The sequence below is a fragment of the Scyliorhinus canicula genome, chromosome 1 (genome assembly GCF_902713615.1).
Source record: "Scyliorhinus canicula chromosome 1, sScyCan1.1, whole genome shotgun sequence".
In the NCBI taxonomy this organism is placed as follows: domain Eukaryota; kingdom Metazoa; phylum Chordata; class Chondrichthyes; order Carcharhiniformes; family Scyliorhinidae; genus Scyliorhinus; species Scyliorhinus canicula.
This window is the reverse complement of record NC_052146.1, coordinates 145,559,687-145,579,268: the sequence shown is the minus strand read 5'-3', so window position 1 is coordinate 145,579,268 and position 19,582 is coordinate 145,559,687. Positions and strand designations below refer to the sequence as shown.

Below are 19,582 nucleotides of genomic sequence, written 5' to 3'. Positions count from 1 at the left end.
AAATTGCCTCCAACTGTGTTGGTGGCCACACTATACCAGTGGCTCTGAAGTTGACAGTGTCCCTGAAATGTTATGCCTCTGGTTCTTTCCAGGGGCCAGTTCCATGTGGTGTCTTACAATCCACTTCCAACTGATGCATTGATTTGGTCACAGATGCTCTGTTCTGAATAGCCGGCACCTTCATTCACTTCAGGACCAATGAGGCCAGACAGACAGAGTGAGCCAGATGCAAGATTCCCCCAGCTTCAGGGAGCCGTTGACTGCATGCACCAGTTGGGTAGCCAAATGCCTTTGTCAATCGGAAGAATTTTCACTCACTCAACATCCAGATTGCTTGTTACCAGAAGAATCAGGTACTGCAAGTTGTGCCAATTATCCCAGGAAGCTGCCATGAAGTCTTCATCCTGCATTACTCCCAGATCTCAAGGATGTTCATTGCTCTGGCATGCTTAGATGATTGGCTCCTGGGGGGGACAAGGATTATCCTCTGAAAAGGTGGCTAATGAGGTTGCTGAGGCACTCAATGACTGCAACCAAGGAGAGCTGCAACCACAATCATGCCTCCACAAGGGCTACAATTGAAAGGACCAAAGGCCAATTCGAGATGAGGTTTTGCTGCCTTGAACGCTCAGGGCGATCACTACAATAACCTCAATATGTCTCCATTATTGTTGTTATCTGCAGCTCACTGTACAATCTTGCACTATCATAGGAGGGGGGACACATCGGAGGATGAAGTCAGTAATGCTAGTGCAAACACCACAAAGGATGATGCAAGTGCTGAGTCTGAAGAGCAGCCAAAAGAGGCCCAAGGTGATGAGAAAGAACCTGATGTGAGGATGCTCATGGGAGGCAGGGAGGCTGTGGAGCCCTTAATACAGAGGACTTGCAGTTAGGAACCCAAAGCAAGGAGTCAAGGTCATGGTAAGAAAGATGCTATCTAACAGATTGGTCCTGATGAGGCCCTCCTGTCACCCTTAACTCAATGAAAATGAAAATCACTTATTGTCACAAGTAGGCTTCAAATGAAGTTACTGTGAAAAGCCCCTCATTGCCACATTCCGGCACCTGTTCGGGGAGGCCTCAACTCAAGGCCTGATCTCAGAAATAAACTTTGCAATTCTTAATATTTGTGACACATGACTCTCAGGCCTCTTTTCTAACAATTGCATGAAACACACTAGGGGTATTACACATTATCTAACATTTTAGTAATTGAAGCAAAGATACATGTTCACCATGACACACATGTGAAGGAGAGGCTAATCAACTGTGAGACCCCTTCTGTGAACATTGTGATTTAATTTTCCCTTTGTGAGTGCAATGTATTGGCGCTCCCCTCTTACTGGCAGCTGATTGGAGTCAGGCTGATGATTCTGGGGGACCCTGATGACCTTTGTGACCACCCTCTGGTCACTGGTGTCTGTGAGGGCCCCGTCCGTGTGGGAGATTCCAGCATTATGGCTGGGCACCCCTCAGTCATCGAGGTCTCCTCAGATGCCACAGTCACTGGCAGAGGGGTGGAGGAACTGGTGCCTTTGTCAAGAGCAACCTGAGGGGAGCCCCCAGATGCATCCACCAACGTGAGGTTTGTTTGAATGTCCCTGCTCACCATAGATGGACGTTGGCACTCAGTGACAGCACTATAACTAAAATGACGGGACACAACTTTCAAAGCAGCTTCCTGAGGCTCCTGAGTGCAAACTTCCAGCCTTCAGGGAGCTCCGTTTAAGCCTCCCACCCGCCACCTTACTGGTGCTTATGGGCAGTTAATTAATCAGCCAGCATGATTGTGAACAGGAGCAGCTTCCACATCTTCCGGTTCCGCCCATCATGTTCGCCTGACAGACAGACAATTCAGACCATTGTCTCAGAAAAAATGTCTGGCAATTCAGAATTAGCAACCTGCGCTTCAATAGCACCTTAAACTGTCAAATATCAGCCCAAGGCACGTTGCTGAAGAGTAGCCAGAGATGGAGAGGATTGGGAAAAGCATTCAGAGCAAGGCACGGAGAACTGAAGGCACTACCGCCAATGGAGCAGCAACAGGATTTCAGAGTACTTGAGAGGACTGTCGTGCTTCAGAAGGTTAGAGATAAGGGGACGTGAAGCTTTAAATTTTAGGTATTGGAGGATTCAAAACCATAGTGGACAGCAAGCACATTGGTGATCGACAAGTGGAACTTAGTGACGGATGGCTATGGGGATTTTATGATCCCAGTTGATGTTATAACTGGATGGAAAGATCCCAGAACAGAACCCTGGCTCAAAGAAATTGAACTTTTAATGTTTTTTTTATCAAATGTGGAGGAACAGAGTTACAGGACCACTAATTTGTTAAAAAATAAATAAAAAAATAATTAAACATGGAAAAAATGGATATGATGTGATACTCCTCTACTTTCCCCTTAGCTTAACACAGATGTTTAGATTAACATGGATGATGAGGTATATTTGGTCTCATTAGCACAAAAAGTCATTTTTCAAAACACACAGATTGGTTGTGGTCAAACACACTACACTCTGAACTCAAGTTAGTGTCTGTGGAGTTCTCCTTAGAATCCTCCCAGATGATTGTCAGATGAAAGTTTCCAAATTTCACTCCCAAAACATGCTTTCGAACCTTCTATCAATGTCATTCTTTTCATTAGTAGTTTACGTTCCCAAGTCCACTCCAAGCTTTCCAAAGAACTCTCTTTGAACAGAGTTTCTGCTCCACTTCTATCAGCGAATCTACTCCAGGTTTTGCACCAACAGCTTTTAGGATTTATGTATCTTGACTGCTCTTACACACACAAATTTCGATACCCAGCCATTGACTGCTCTACAATTATTTAAATGAACATCTCACAAATGGGAGTGCGATTTCACACACCTTAGAACTACTTCAGATATCTTTCTAACTTCTCACTAGCCAGCACTTTTGCAGTTCTCTGACTTGAAATGAACAGTACCCCAATCTGCTCTCAGTTCCTCTTTGTTGTTTTAATTGCAGGCTCTCGAGAAACTCTTCTTCATTCCTCTAGTTTCTTTAGTAGCTATCCTTTAGATTTCTGGCAATGGCTTTCTTAACCATTGTATGGCTTTTCTTCTTGCAAAGCTGAGAGAGATGTTCCCTATTTAGCTTCCTGTCATCAACTGCTGTGGTTTCCAGCTAAAACTAAAGAACATAACATGGCTGAGAGATCTAGTCGAATTCACAAAGTTATAGAAAATTAAGTATGCATTCAAGTGGTCGGAAGAAGGATTCTTTGTGATATAGAAGCTCTTTCATATTCAAACAAATTTCCATCGCCAAAGGGTATGGGGAGGGGGAGGGATTTAGGGGTAGAAGAGAGAAATAGGAGAGAGTAGAAGAGAAGTTGAGAGTATTAGGAGAAAGGTAAGCGAGCATGGGTATTTTGGGGATGGGGTGAAAAAGGAGAAAAAGTTTTTTCAAACGTAACCTGTTGCAAGTGTTTGTGAATGTTGCTGTGTGTTTAAAATAAACTATAATTTTTCAAAAGCTGGAACACAGAAATGCTACTTTCCTTGCAGGGGCCTTTATTTGCTGAGAAAATGGGGGCACAATTCTCCCAAAACATTTCAAAGTTCATTTGTGGTATTTTTTTCATGGAGTTTCCTGCTGGCTCTGGCGGCGATTTCCCACCAGTATGCAATGACACTTAGTCACTTTTTGAACCTTGGGTAGTTTCTCACCAGTTTAACCCACACTTAGGGCACAATTCTCCAGAGTTCATGTGGTGTACACCCCATCGTGCTGTTCGGAAAGTAGTTCCAAACTTTTCACAGGAACGACAATACAGTTTCAAGTCAGGGTTGTGTGTGGTTTGGAGGGAAACTTGAAGACGGTAATGATCCCATGCATTTGCTGCTCTTGACCTTCTAGATGGTGGAGGTTGCAGGTTTGGAAGCTGCTTTTGAAGGAGCCTTGGTGAGTTGCTGCAGTGCTTCTTGCAGATGGTACACACTGCTGCCACAGTGTATCAGTGATGGAGGGGCTGAATGTTTGAGGTGGTGGATGGGGTCAAATGAGCAAATCAAATGGGCTGCTTTGTTCGGGATGGTGTGAAGATTTATGAGTGTTGTTGGAACTGCATTCATCCAGGCAAGTGGAGTATTCCATCACACTCATGACTTGTGCTTTGTAGATAGTGGACAGGTGTGGTAGGGTCAGGAAGTGAGATCATCATTGCAGTATTCCCAGCCACTGAGGTGATAAAGGTATGGATGAATGTTTCAATCCACAGATGATCTGAGGTACTGAAGTGTTCTCGGGTTGGAAGTAGACATTTTTATGCTGGAGAGGATATGAATTGACAGCTCAGCTTGAACTTTCCAAATAGGATGTCAAGGTTGCAAACAGTCTGGTTGAGCTTGAAACTACCAAAACGAATAGAATTGAAGGGAATTGCAGAAAATCCAGGACTGGATAACAGCAAAGCATGCTGACAACTCAGAGGCAATGGAGAGTAAAATCAGGTGAGGGGCATACTGAACTCAGCATCACAGACGAGTTGCATTGGAGGAAGGTGTTGTGGAAGACAATCCAAAGGATGCAAAAAAACACGATGGGTGAGGAAAAATAACATTGTCCCACAGTCAGAGTGACACATTTAATTTGAGGTAACGATTAGACCTGTTCAGTGGTCTGACATGGGCAGAAAAACCTATTAGAATGAATCAACTATGGAGTCTCAGAAACGAATGGACACATATTTGAGAGAAACAACTTATTGAATGATGTCAAAAGCAAAGTGACATTGAAGATAGGATTGTTTGCAAGGACCAAAGAGTCATGGGTGTTTTTTTATAAATTTAGAGTACCCAATTCATTTTTTCCAATTAAGGGGCAATTTAGCGTGGCCAATCCACCTACCCTACACATCCTTGGGTTGTGTGGGGTAAAACTCACGCAAACACGGGGAGAATGTGCAAACTCCACATGGACAATGACCCAGAGCTGGGATTGAACTTGGGACCTTGGCGCCGTGAGGCAGCAACACTAACCATTGCGCCAATGGGTGTTTTTTTTTGAAGAAGTGAGTGATATCAATTTTGAGAAGGATGATCTGAGAAGAGGGACCCATTTCGAATGTCCACAGGCGTGGAAGCCAAGGAGGGTATCTGACTGGTCACCAGTTAAGTGGGAATGAGGTCAAGAACGAAGGACATGGGGCACATGGGCATAATGATTTTGGAGAGGACATGGGATAGGAGGTTGGGAATTCGATCTCGCGTGGCGTCCCCATCATCGCACATCTCGCGAGAGGCCTCTTATGAGATTTAATGCCTTTGCTGCTTCATCGAGTCGGGCACAAGGCCGTTTGATTGGGCCCAGTATTTTTATCAATAGTCGAGCCACATTCTCAGATAGCAATCTATTACTTTATTGGTAATGCAAATATCATTGTGTCATATATTTTGAGGTAGATGGTCACTTTACAAGGCTCTATGCCCCTTTAAATTGGATCTTTGTGATTTGATTCATTTTGTGCATCCGTGTCATTTTTTCTCACTAACATTGAAAAGCATTTTCTTTCCTCCTAAATTCAAGTTTCCAACCTGCTGAAATTGCAAAGTAAGGAAAATTGGTTTTGCGCAATTAACAACATGCTCTCCCGCTACCTCGGACAAACTCTTGAATCACCTAAATTGATGCGATAAAAGTCTTTCCTTTCCAACATCTGCAGGGGTCCTAAATAAGAAGTGTTTGAGTAATCTTGGTTTGGCTCCTTGTGGACTTGTGGCTCAGCAGCACAATTCACTACATAATTTGAAACTACTGGAAACAAACAGCAATCTAATTCAGTTGGCATAAACAAAAATGGAGGAAGACTTTAACTTTTTAGATAAGGCATGTTGTCAGCAATGGCAAATAAAGCTCCTTGCTTGCAACTAAAGTTGATTTGATCTTTTGGTTAATAAGCCCATAAATAATGGGCAGGAGTTACCTGACATAAATTATTGTGCTCAGCATGTTGGACTACTGCTCCCTACTTTGCCCTATTTCTGATGACACAAAGATAGAAAAAGTTACTGTTCAACATCTTTCTGTTTGATAAATTGTTTTTTATTATTGTAGTCTTTTCTGAAAAATATGCTGACCTCATCCTTCTGTTGCCTGTTCCAAACCTGCGATGTAAAGTGCATTGAAACCCTTCAAGTCATTTTAGCATGTTATTTTTCCTGAAAATTGTACTTAAACTCTCCTGTTCCTTTCTCCCATAGCACATCCATAGAATAGAATCCATCGGATCCCAACAGTGCAGAAGGAGGCCATTCGACCCATTACGTCTGCACCGACCCTCTGAAAGAGCACTCTACTTATGTCCACTCCCCCGCCTTATCCCCATAACCCCACCTAACCTGCACATCTTTGGACACTAAAGGGCAATTTATCATGGCCAATCTACCTAAACTGCACATCTTTGGACTGCGGGAGGAAACCACAGCACCCTGAGGAAACACACGCAGACACAGGAAGAATGTGCAAACTCCACACAGTCACCCAAGGCCGGAATTGAACCCGGTCCCTGGCGCTGTGAGCATTAGTGTTAATCACCATGCCACCACATGTGTGAGAGTGGCAGCAGAAATGCATATCACAATGGCATCCCTTTTTAAATGAAATAGCACAGAATAAATGGGTAAATTTAGCATGTAATTTTGCTCTCTGCTAAGTATCAACAGAGCTCAGTTGTTTGATGCAGCCCACAGGAATTTGTATCCTCAGATAACATTGTCATTGCAACTTAACAAGCACATACCTTTGAAAACCATGTTATTCACAAAGTCTTGTTCCATCTGGGTCAGGATCTTCTGTTCTTCTTGAGACTTCTTCATAATTATTTACAATTTTTGCTCCATCAGGGTTTTGGCGACCCCTCAGGAGAATATTGGCTAGGAAATGAATTTGTTCACCAGCTTACCAGCCAGTCTCCTCATGTTCTACGCATTCAACTGAAGGACTGGAACGGAAATGAAGCATTTGCTGTCTTTGATCATTTCTTTGTGGGGAATGAGCAGCAGAAGTATCGGTAAGTTCAATTTGAGTTGGTTTGAAGAAAGTATGCCGTAAGTCAACGGCTGCTCTTTATTGGGCCAGATTTTAGTCTCAAAGTGGAGGTGTGAATTGAGTCGTTAATTGGAAAAATAATTTTCCTGATGCTCCCTGACCCCACACCACCTTTGTGTGACCTTTTGGTGGGTTGAGAAGGCTTCGGTGCAAAACACACATATACATCTTCCGAGGCCAGGACCACCACAATGAGGACCGTGGATCAATTGTATTTCCTCCTGCACATTCTTTTTCTCTGCTGGAATGGATTTTAGAAGTGCTAAAAAAGTGCACCTTCTTGGATGGTTTCTAACCACTTGGGAACCATTCTGAACAGTCAGGACTGTTTTGAAAGGTAAATCCAAAATGCTTTAACCCCTTCAAACATAAGTATTGTGGTGAACGTATTGCATTAACCATTCACCATGCACATAACTGTACCACGCTGTTGCCCATGAGGGCTCCACCTATGGACCATTGTAAGGTATTACCTGTGATGTATCATGATGGTGCCTTTGTGGGCTCCGCCCCTGGCTCCTCCTCTTGAGGGGAGGTATAAAGAGCAGCAGCCCTGTAGGCGGCTTTCGGAAGCAGAGCAGTCACAGGCAAGCACTGTTCTAGTCGATTAAAGCCACAGTTTACTTCAACTCCTTGTTTCGCGTGAATTGATGGTCATATCAAGTATTAGATGCTATATTGTAATGTACATATGTTTCTTTTTAAGTGATTCATCATAAGCTTGTGTCCTGCAAAGTACGTTGACCAGGGGAGGCAGAGGCATAGTGGCATTGTCGTTGGGTGTAGTAATCCCGAGACCCAGGATAATACTCTGGCAGTTGGTAAAATTTGAATTCAATAAAGATCTGAAATTAAAAGTCTAACGATGACCATGAAGCGATTGTCGTAAAAACCCATCTGGTTCACTAATGTACTTTAGGGAATGAAATCTGCCATCATTGCCTGGTCTGGCCTACATGTGACTCCAGATCCACAGCAATGTGGTTGACTCTTAAAACGCCATTCAGTTCAAAGGGAAATTAGGGATGGGCAACAAATGCTGGTCTTGCCTGTGATGCCCACATCCCAAGAACAAATAGGGAAAAAAATGTGCAATTATTACATGTATTCCAATACATTTTCAATTGTCCAAAGTGTTAGAATATGAACAAGGAAGAGGAGTAAGCAATTCAGCCCCTTGAGCCTGCTCCACCATTTAATAAGGTTATGGCAGATCTGATAATAATCTCAAATCTGCATTCACACCAACCACGCACCCCCCCCCCCCCACCCCCGATAACCCATCACCCCCTTGCTTACCAAAAATCTTTACACCTGTGCATTAAAAATATTCAAGGTCTCTGCTTTCACCACGTTTTCAGGAAGACAGTTCCAAAGGTTCACAAACCTCTGAAAGAAAACAAAATTCCTGATCACCGTTTTAAATGAGAGACCCCTTGTTTTAGAGCACTGACTCCTAGTTCTAGGTTCTCCCACATCCACTCTGTCAAGACTTCTTGGGACCTAATCTGTTCACATCACTTCTTATTCTTTTTAGCTCAGTAGCTACAAGCCTGACCTCAAAAGCTAACCCACCCATTCTAGGTCTGAGTCTAGTAAGCCTTCACTGAATTGCTTTCAATGCATTGAAACCCTTCCTTAAATAAGGTGGCCAATACAGTACACAGGACTTCAATGTGGTTTCATTAGTACTCTGCACTACTGAAGAATAACATCCATACTTTTGTAATCAATTCCCCTCACAATATTATCTTTACTTTTTTGCTGTGCCTGTGCTCAACTTTTATGATTCATGTACTAGGTCACCCAAATCTCTCTGCACCCCAGAGTTCTACAATTTCTCACAATTCAGATAATATGCTTCTTTTATTATTCTTCCTGCCAAAATGGACAATTTCACATTTTCCCACATTATACATAGGTTGGTCTTAGATTAGGATAAGTGGTCGGCACAATATCATGGGCCGAAGGGCCTATACTGTGCTGTACTGTTCTATGTTAGGGGCAGCACAGTAGCACAGTGGTTAGCACAGTTCCTTCACAGCTCCAAGGTTCTATGTTCGATTCCCGACTTGAGTCACTGTCTGTGCGGAGTCTGCACGTTCTCCGTCTGTATGTGTGGGTTTCCTCCGGGTGCTCTGGTTTCCTCCCACAGCCCAAAGATATGCAGGTTAGGTGGATTGGCCATGCTAAATTGCCTTTCATGTCCAAAAGGATTGGGTGGGGCTACTGGGTTGTGGGGATGGGTTGGAATTGTGGGCTTGGGTGGGGTGCTGTTTCCAAGGGCCGGTTCAGACTCAATGATCTATGTTCTATACTTCTTTTGCTAGATCTTTGCCCACTCACTTATCCTATCTACATATTTTTGTGCTCTCTCTTACATTATCTTCATATTCTTCTACCTATCTTTGTGTTATCTGCAAATTTGGTTACTGTCCATTCTATCCCTTCTTCCAAGCCATTCATATAAATTGTAAACAGTTGATGTGCCTGCACAGGTCCCTCTGCCACACCATTCGTTACATCTTCCAACCTGAAAAAGACCCATTTACGACTACTCTCTTCTGTCTGTCAGCCAGCAAATCTTCGAAGCATGCCAATATGTTATGCCCTATACCGTGAGGTTTATTTTATGCAATAGCTAGTTAGCTGCACTTCATCAATGCCTTCTGGAAATCCCCGTTATCACATGTTACTTTCTCAAAACTGCAATAAGTTGGTTAAACATGATTTCCCTTTCAGAAAACCATATTGATTCAATTTTATTACCATGGACTTATCCAAGTGCCCTGCAGTAACATTTTTAATAATAGCTTCTAACATTTTCTCGACAGCAGATGTTAAGCTAACTGGACTGTATTTTCTGTCTCGCTGCCCATTTTGAAAAGTTGAGTTACATTTGCTATCCTTTAACCTAGTGGTACTCTTCCTGAAACTGGAGAGTTTTGAAAACTAAAACCAACGCACCACCTATTTTACTAGACACTTCTTTTAAGACCTAAGGATGAAGCCCATCAGGACCTGGGCTCTTGTCGTAAAATGAAAAAAAAGGTCCTGTCAGCTTCTGCAGTCACGATTTGTGCTTTGATTTAAATGGATGATATGAAGATTGGCAGAGTTGTTGATAGTGCTGAGGACTGGCAGAGGATACAACAGGAGACTTGGGCACAGAAATGGCAGATGTAGTTTAATCTGGACAAATGCGAGGTGATGCATTTTGGAGGATCAATTATACTGTGAATTATACTGTAAATAGCAGAACCCTTAAGAACATGAACAGACAGATGGATCTGGGCGTGCAGGTCCACAGTTCCCTAAAAGTGGCAACACAGGTGGCTAAGGTGATTAAGAAGGCACATGGCATGCATGCCTTCATCAGCTGGGGAATTGAGTACAGGAGTTGGGAAATCATATTGCAGATATATAAAACCTTGGTTTAGCCACATTTGGAAAATTGCGTGCAGTTCTGATCACCACATTATCAGAAGGAGATGGAAGCTTTGGAGAGAGTGGAAGGAAGGTTCACCAGGATGTTGCCTGGTCTCGAGGCTTTTGGCCCTGAAGAGAGTTGAATAAACTAGGATTGTTTTCACTGGAAAGACAGAGGCTGAGGGGAGATCTGATAGTGGTCTCCAAAATTATAATAGGCGTGGATAGTCAGAGCCTTTATCCAAGGGTGGAAGTGTCCACTTCTCCAAAGTGTGTACTGTTCAGGGACGCACAGACTATAAACAATGGGGAGTTTTCGAATTGATGAGAGTTTTCATTTTTGTGTGGCTAGTTACACTGTAAAATAATCCATGTAAAAAATCCTGAAAGGCCGAATTCCCGATGATGCGGTTCGCTTGTGCTTTTACAAATCGTGAAACCGACGTCATTGCTGATAAGGGAGAGAAAGGAGATCGGACACAGAGAGGCGCAAATGTGGGCTGCCAGCTGCTGGGCTGGACACTGGCTGGGGTGGGGCGGGCCTTATTACAGGGGGGCACAGATTCACGGAGAGAGGGGGAAAGTTTGAAGGAGATGTGCAGGTTACGTTTTTCACACAGAGAGTGGTGGGTGCCTGGAACGTGCTGCCACAGGATGTGGTGGAAGCAGGCACACTAGTAACATTTAAGAGGCATCTTGATGGATACATGAATAGGGAGGAAATAGAGGGATACTGATCAAGTCAGGGCAGAAGGTTTTGCTTTTAGTTAGGGCATCATGATCGGCACAGACTTGGTCCTGTGCTGTACTCATCTTTATTCTTTGTTCTTAAATCCACTGACAACTCAGGCATTTTTTTAAAAACTGCTTTTGAAAGTCGAAAAAATTAATTTCAGTGCTGCTTCCCACGAGTGATTGATTGTCACTCTGCTTTGAAATAGAAGTATATCACCATTCTGTTCTGTCAATTTCTGTAATGTAGTTTTTGTTTTAGAACTGGCACCATTATAAATGCTTGGCTGGGTTTCAAAAGCTATTAATGGCTTCAGATCAGAAGTGATCGAAGAATGAAAAAACTTTTAAGAGGCTTATTATTATAAGACTATGGGCGGGATTCTCCATCGGCCGATGCCAAAATCATGAAATGTGATTGGATGGAGAATCGTTTTTGACACTGAAATCGTGGCAGGCGCTGATCTGACGCCAAATCACAATTCGCAATCGCCTCAACAGAGCCGAGAATGTATTCTGGAATGCACATATAGTAAACGCTGTTTGCGTGAGTGGGCCCGCCCCGGTATTCTCCGGGGCCTCCGCGATTCTCCGCCTCTGAGAGGCCGAATTCCCGACGATGCGGTTCGCTTGTGCTGTAACAAATCGTGAAAGCGGCGTCATCCCTGATAAGGGAGAGAAAGGTGGTAGGACACAGAGAAACACAAATGTGGGCTGCCAGCTGCCGGGCTGGACACTGGCTGGGGTGAGGCGGGCCCGATTAGGGTCGGAGGGGGGATTGGGCCATGTGGCAGAGGTGACTCCCTCTATGGGACTCGGATGGAGCCCAGGCATGGACCGCCATTACCATGGTCTGCAAGGCAACTATCATGCTGCACACCCCACCGACCACCCACCTTGGCTCCTGGTTCTGCAGAGTGACACCAGATGTATGGGTGCGCACATACAACCCATCCCTCCACCCCACCCTCTGCCACACCTCCTGCCACCCAAATGGCCACCACCAAGTGCTGCTGGGGCATCAGGTGACCCACCCAGGGCAATGTCCACAGTAGCACCTTTGGGGGCGCCGGTTGAGGTCCATGGTGAGAATCACTGGCATGGGCAGCGCCGACCAACATACCTGTTGCAACATGGAGCACCAGGGCGAGAGAGGCCCCCATGCTGCCAGGCACAACGGGGCCAGGGGTGCGGAGATGAGGGGGCGGGGGAGCAGCATGCGTGGGCGGAGCCCACAGTGCGCACTGGGACCACCATGTAGCCGGGAGTACCTAGTTAGGCACGGGGGTAAGCAACATGCTTACAAGTCGGCAGGTTAGCTGCCAATAAAATTGAAGCATTCTTGCATGGAAGACCAGGAAATAAAGAGCACTTTGGGGAGAATTTTCCGGCCAATCCTGCCAGTGAGATCTCCTGGTGCTGCCAATTGTGACCGCCCACGATGGACTGCCTGATGGTGGAGGATGCAAGTCACGCAATGTCCCGTGGACATTGGTTGGACCGAAACATGACATCACCAACCGATGGTGGACCGCCTCTGCCATCAGAAACACACCATGGGGCCAAGAGGGTGGAGGTAGAAAATGCACCCCTAATATTCTCCTCCTTTAATTCACATTTTGCAACAGCCAAATAAATATTTACGATTGTACTAAAGATCAAAAGTTTTTTTTTAAAGTTTAAAAAACTTAAATATGTATGTTTTTAAAGTGAATTATTTTTATTATAATGGAGAAATTTGACACGCTGCAAATATAAAATTAACCTTTCCGGGTCAGTGAGGATGTTTGGCAGTAGTAATTAAGTTAATGTTCTATTAAAAATACAATTAAACTTCATGGAACAGGGTTTAATTTTTTCAAGGATTATTTTACAGTGTATAATGACTAGCCACACAAGATTGAAAATTCTCATCAATTCCTGTAGTCTGTAGTCCCATTGTTTGTAGTCTGCGAGTCCCCAAACAGTACACGCTTTGGAGAAGTGTAGAATCACTAATGGTAATGTCTGGATTTCCATGTTATACCAAATACAGAAGCTGCTGTAGCATAGTAATGATAACAAATGCTGACAGTTTTGCTGCCATTCCAATGTAAAATCTATGCCAGTGTTTTTCCTGTGCCCGAGTTGAGAGTATATCGAGGCAGCAAACACCCATCAATGTATCAGCATTGTTTATTAAATGAAACTTGACAGGTCTACTTTTTGTGCAGAACAGGTGTAACAAACACATATTGGATCATGTTAGCTGTAGGGGAAGAGGGCTTTCTGATGCCTGCTAACTGACAAAGACTCTACTTGCCCCAGTCAACATCATCAGACTTGCATAAAATGTGTTTGGCAGGCTACAGAGAAAACCAGCTTCTTTCTCCTGGACTCATTTCAGTTCAAAACCTTTAAGATCCTCTACAACATGACAAGAAATGTTGTACCGCTGCCAGTCCGCACACAACCATGCCCAGAAAAGCACTACAAGCCATGTTGATATTTAAGCCAAATTGCCAAATTGTGTCAAGAACATAAGAGCTCTTGTAGCTGGAACTTAATGTTCTGTGATAGGCCAAAAGTAATTTGTAGAGTATCAACAACAAAGCTTTACATTTGTCTTTCACATAATGACCCAGTGACGGCGTATTCGCAACACACTCTGTTATTAAAGTATAAATCAACCCTTAAGTTCAGGTTAAGAAAAGGTTCACATTAAACATTTGTCCCACACAAGTGTAATCTCAGCCTCAACGTCCCCGATATTAAGAACCTTCTGCATGTGCACATTAAATTTGGATTCAACTTCAAATTATATGTTTGTTCTTTTCCTTTCTTTCTCTTTCTCTCAATCCAGTCTTGATGAGCTGGTTTAGCTCAGTGGGCTAGACAGCTGGTTTGTGATGCAAAACAAAGCCAGCAGCGTGGGTTCAATTCCCGTACCAGCTTACCTGTACAGGGGCTGGAAAGTGGCAACTGGGGGCTTTTCACAGTAATTTAATACTTATGACAATAAAAGGTTATTATTATTATTTATCCTTCTGTACCTGATTTGATTCCAATTCACTCACTCTCCTTCACCCTCATGAGCTATTGTTCCCTTGTTTTCTCAAATTTAAATCTAATTGGCTAAGGAAATGCGCTATTGGTTTAATTTCCCACTTAGGTCCCAGATTCCTTGTCACTCTTAGAGTCAGGTGGGGCTGGGGAGGATTTTCCAGCCATTCTCACCAGAGGGAACTTCCGAATCCCTTCTATGGATTTCCTCTTGGCGGGGGGTGATTTCAGTGGGATATGCCACTGGCGGCAGCGGGACTAGAGTATCCCACCACCGGCCAATGACAGGACATCTCCCGCTGCTGAGAAACATGCTGCGGGTAGCACAGCAAATCTCCCAAAGAGTTTTATCACACAGTAAGAGGCCCTTCGGCCCATCATGAATGTGTTGGCCATGAAGCACCTATCTATTCTAATTCCATTTTCTAGTACTTGGTCCATAACTTGGCATGCAATGTCGTTTCAAGTGTTCGTCTAACTATTACCTCACTTTCAGCAAAATGCCAGGCCAATTTGTTCCGAGCTGAAGGGTGCAGGAAAATGATACAATCTGTGGGCTGCTCCAGTAAATTCTAGGTTACTATTATTGGCTGGATTCTATTCCAGGAATGCAGAAGTTAATATGGAAAGCTGATCAACATTTGCTGAGCCAGAGTTACTGTCAAGCACAGTACACTGTAAGAAAGGTCCTTGCTGTGACCACCTTCACTGTAAGAAACGAATTCCCTGCCCGAGGATTCTACCGCTAATAATTCTCAATGGTCTTTGCAAATAATTAGTATTCAATTGAGGGAAAATTACGTTTTGTTAAGTAAAATCCTTTCATCATGTTCATAACAATTAGTATAACGGCAGTCACAATCTGATCTTATCGCCATCTGTTTACCGTTGATGTAAAACTGTACTGAAGCCATTGAAGCCAATGTGGAGAATAATGAGGAAAAATTACAAAACTGCAAAACTTAAAAGCTTTTCTTTTTTTATGAATACTTAAATATATGTCTTAGAAATGATTGAGAGTGTGGCTTAAGGTTACAATACGCCTGAGGTTCAATTGGTGTTTACACAATCCACAAGCTTCACTCCCTTGGTTTACAATGTCATCTGACACTCCTGAGTGTATTATAACCATCTGTTATGTCAAGTTCGAATCCACTCGTAAGGCATTTCATATTCAACAGAATACATCTGTAACGAATAAAACAAGCAGTATCACCCAGAATACTGAGACAATTCTTGTATTCTGAACAAAAAAGAAAAGCCCAAGAGATCAGTCAACATCTTAGAAGATGATGGGAGAATTTTCAGTGTAGACCCTTAATCCGAATGTGGAAGGGTCCAACCTGGAACTGTAAGCTTGCTTTTTATCATCATAAATATGGACAGACTAGCTGTTGCATTTTCCTTCTAAGTTCAGATTTGGAGTTCATTTGTACTTCTGTTTTGTGTTTGTATTTATTTTTATTCATTCAACGGATATTGCACATCCCTAATTGCATTTGAGAAGGTGGTGGTGAGCTGCCTTCTTGAACCGCTGCATATCATGTGCTACAGGTACACCACTAGTGAAGTTAGGAAGAGGCTTCCAGGATTTTGACCTAGCGACAATGATGGGACGATGAGATGTTTCCATGTCAGGATGTAGGCGCCTTGGAGGCAAACTTGCAGGTGGTGATGTTCCGATCTATCTGCTGCCCTTGTCCTTCTAGATGATAGTGTTTGTGGGTTTGGAAGATGCTGTGTAAGGAGCCTTGGTCAGTTCCTGTAGTGCACCTTGTAACGTTTTCCTTCTACATCTAGCACAATTTTAGGAGGTTGTAGAAACACTGCCCCCTGGAGGTGACCCCCAACACAAATGCAGATTTTATGTTTCTTGACTTACATTCTGGAAAATATGTCATGAGAAGGGCCAAAGAAAGTTAAAAATAACCTTTCCCACTGTGACTGAGTCCACTCGGACCTTTTTATCTCCTAAGGGTTCTTCAAATCCCCGAGCCGCTAACCTCGTCTTGATCTTATACGTTCCATCCAGTTGGACCTTTTTTGCTCAGATCGATCGATGGGCAGCACCGTAGCATAGTGGTTAGCACAGTTGCTAACCAGGGTCCCAAGTTCGATTCCCGGCTGGGTTACTGACTGTAAGGTGTGTTCACGTTCTCCCCGTGTCTGCGTGGGTTTTCTCCGAGTTCTCCGGTTTCCTCCTACATTCTAAGGATGTGCAGGGAAAGTGGATTGGACATGATATATTGCCCTTCGTGTCCAAAAAATGTTAAGTGGGGGTTACTGGGTTGTGGGGAAAGGGTAGATATGTGGGCTTCAGGAGGGTGCTCTTTGTAAGGGCCGGTGCAGACTCGATGGGCCAAATGGCCTCCCTCAGCACTGTAAAATCTATGATTGTAAATGGCACACTCTGCTGTGGATGTGCATCAGTGGTGGAGGGAGTGGATATTTGTGGATGGGGGCTGTTTTGTCTTGGATGGTGTCCAGCTGCCTGAGTATTGTTGGAACTACACTCATCCAAACAAGTGTAGAATATTCCATCACATTCTTAATTTACACCTTGTAGATAATGAACAGGCTTTGAAGGGTCAAGACGTGAGTCACAGGATTCCTAGCCACAGATCTGCCCTTGTAGCCACAATAGTTATATGGCTAATCCAGTTGGGTTTCTGATTAATGGTAACCCCCAGGATGTTGGGGATTCAAGAATGGTAATTTGAGTGTCAAGGGACAATGGTTAGATTCTCTCTTGTTGGAGAATGTCATTGCCTGGCACTTGTGTGGCTCCAAATGTTACTTGCCACTTGTCAGCCAAAGCCTGAACATTGTCCAGGTCTTGCTGCATTTGGACATGCACCGCTTCACTACCTGAGGAGTAACAAATGGTGCTGAACATTGTGCGACCATCAGAGCACATTTCCACTTCTGACCTTATGTTGGATGGAAGGTCATTGATGAAGCAGGTGAAGATGGCTGAGCCTAGGACACTACCCTGAGGAACTCCTCCAGTGATATCCTGGGACTGAGATCATTGATCGCCAACAGCTTCAGCCATCTTCTTTTGTGTCAGGTATGACTGCAACCAGTGGGGGGTTTTCCTCCTAATTCCCATTGACTCCTGTTTTGCTAGGGCTCCTTCATGCCACACTCAATCAAGTGTAGCCTTGATGTCAAGGCCAGTCACTCGCACTTCATTTCTGGAGTTCTGGTTGCAGTAGCTGGTGCTCCAAATAGTGACAATGAACTATTTCATTTATTAGGAGATGTTCTAAACAATGGGTTCATGTAGCTAAGACTGAATCAGATGGAAAGAATAACTAACTTTTGGAATGGAGGTTCAATAAAAGTAATATATTATATCAGTTTTGTGAACAAAGAGGATTAGGATCTGTAGTGTTAAACATCTCTATACACTGCTCTGCTCCACTATATTATTCCCAACTCCAGTGAGTTATTTCACCTTTGCAATGATCATTAGTGGAAATTTGTACTCCCCATCCCTAGGAGAGGACTGATAGGCCATGAGGATGCAAAGTTGGTTGCAATGCTCGTCACCTACCCACCACTGCCAAAATCTTACCATCAATGGGGAATGCTGAGCAACACCCCTTCCCTTTGGTCAATTGAGGCCTGCAAGTGGAAAACTAATAGCCACTTCAGGGTTTCCTTCCACTGCCATTGGCATTTCACCATCAGCAAGGGTTGCCCAGGACATTTTGCGGCTTGGGGGGGTGTTGGAGTGGGGGTGGTGGATGGGAGGGGGGAGGGCCCTTTGGACATTCCGTGCCCCCAACAAGGGGATAATTCCTGCCTCTGCATGTTTCCCCCCATCTTCCATCTTCCTTGTCAACTCTTGGAAGTTGGCCATTGCGAAATCCGAGTTATTTTGTCACCCAGCTCCATATGGCTCCTCGTTATTGGGTTTATCTGCACGCCAAACACTGATCACGACACCCCTCTACCTCAGAAGTTGCCTTGGGGTGAACATAAAATTCTGCCAATGGAGTGAGATTACACAATTCACTGTAGCCTTAATTTCTTCAAATGAGGAAAAAATCGAATTGCCTCAGTAAACAATTTAATTCATTTCAGCTCATTGGTCAATGAAATACCACCCTTCGTTTATTTTTCCATTGTTCAGCAAAATTAGACTCAGGTATGTTAATGCTTAGCTCAAGGCCAGGCATGTTCCCTCGTGTTATGAGGGAGAGCTTAAAGCTTTGGTATATTTTGCAACAGCACAGAGAGGTTACAAATTCGGTGTCTGTCAACAAATTAATATACTGAACAACTTGCTCTCAAAATGTTCCATGATCACTGCTTGTGGCCGTGCTGACTTTTTAACCAGTTGTCGGCCTTTCCCACATTTGCCTTTGTTGAAGGGAATAGAAGTGAAATTGCTTGGAACTATACTGCCAGTCAATATGTGACTGTGTTGAGTTGCTTCGCAGACAGAAGCTGGAACAACCCAAAGATGACTCACTCTATGCAAAAATATCAACATGTTGCACAATATTTGGAACAATATTCATGTTGAATTAATGAAGTAATAATTTTCACAGTATGTTTTATGAATGAATCATTGCAGTAAATAGAACCACTTACATTGTTATTTCAAATTAAAGGCCAAAGCAGTTCTGCTGTGCTTTTATTTTTCATAACTGATTTTTATACTTGTCGGGGTGAGGAGGTTTACTTCAGGAGGATGAAACAGTTGCATTTCGGCACCCAGCCATAAACAGGCCCCCCTTGCTAATTGCACAGTTAGATGTGGAGTAAGTTTCCCACTTTGTTTCGTGCTGACAATGTGCCTGAGACCCTGAGAATATTAAGAAAGCACTCCCCAAAATGAATGCAAACCTTTCATAGAACCATAGATACCCGATAGTGCAGAAGGAGGCCATTCCACCCATCTCGTCTGCACTGACCCTCTGAAAGAACGCCTGGCCCAGGACACAGCCCAATCCACCACTCTATCCCCGTAACCCCCACCTAGGAGCAATTTAGCATGACCAACCCACCTAACCTACATATTTTGGAATGTGGGAGGAAACTGGAGCACCCAGAGGAAACCCATGCAGACCCAGGGAGAAAGTGCAAGTTCCACACAGACAAACAGTCACCCGAAGTCAGAATTGAACCCAGGTCTCAGGTGCTGTGAGGCAGCTAACCACCGTGCCACCCACTTTTCAACTTAACCATCCGTTTAACCTTTCTGAAGTGGCTAATTAGTGCAGTTTTATATTTTGGATCCATGGTAATGCTGCAAATAGTTAAGAAATCCTGAAATAATTTGCCTTT

General features: G+C 43.7%; 1 protein-coding gene across 2 annotated transcripts in view; it reads left to right on the top strand.

Moving 5' to 3' along the window:
- The window catches only part of angpt2b (angiopoietin 2b), a 278,028-nt gene that overhangs the window by 200,609 nt on the left and 57,837 nt on the right, over positions 1 to 19,582 (top strand). For both annotated transcript variants that reach the window (XM_038801179.1, XM_038801180.1), the window contains one exon: positions 6,874 to 7,040. In XM_038801179.1, the coding sequence (XP_038657107.1) occupies positions 6,874 to 7,040 (167 nt within the window). The remainder of the gene's footprint in view (positions 1 to 6,873; positions 7,041 to 19,582) is intronic.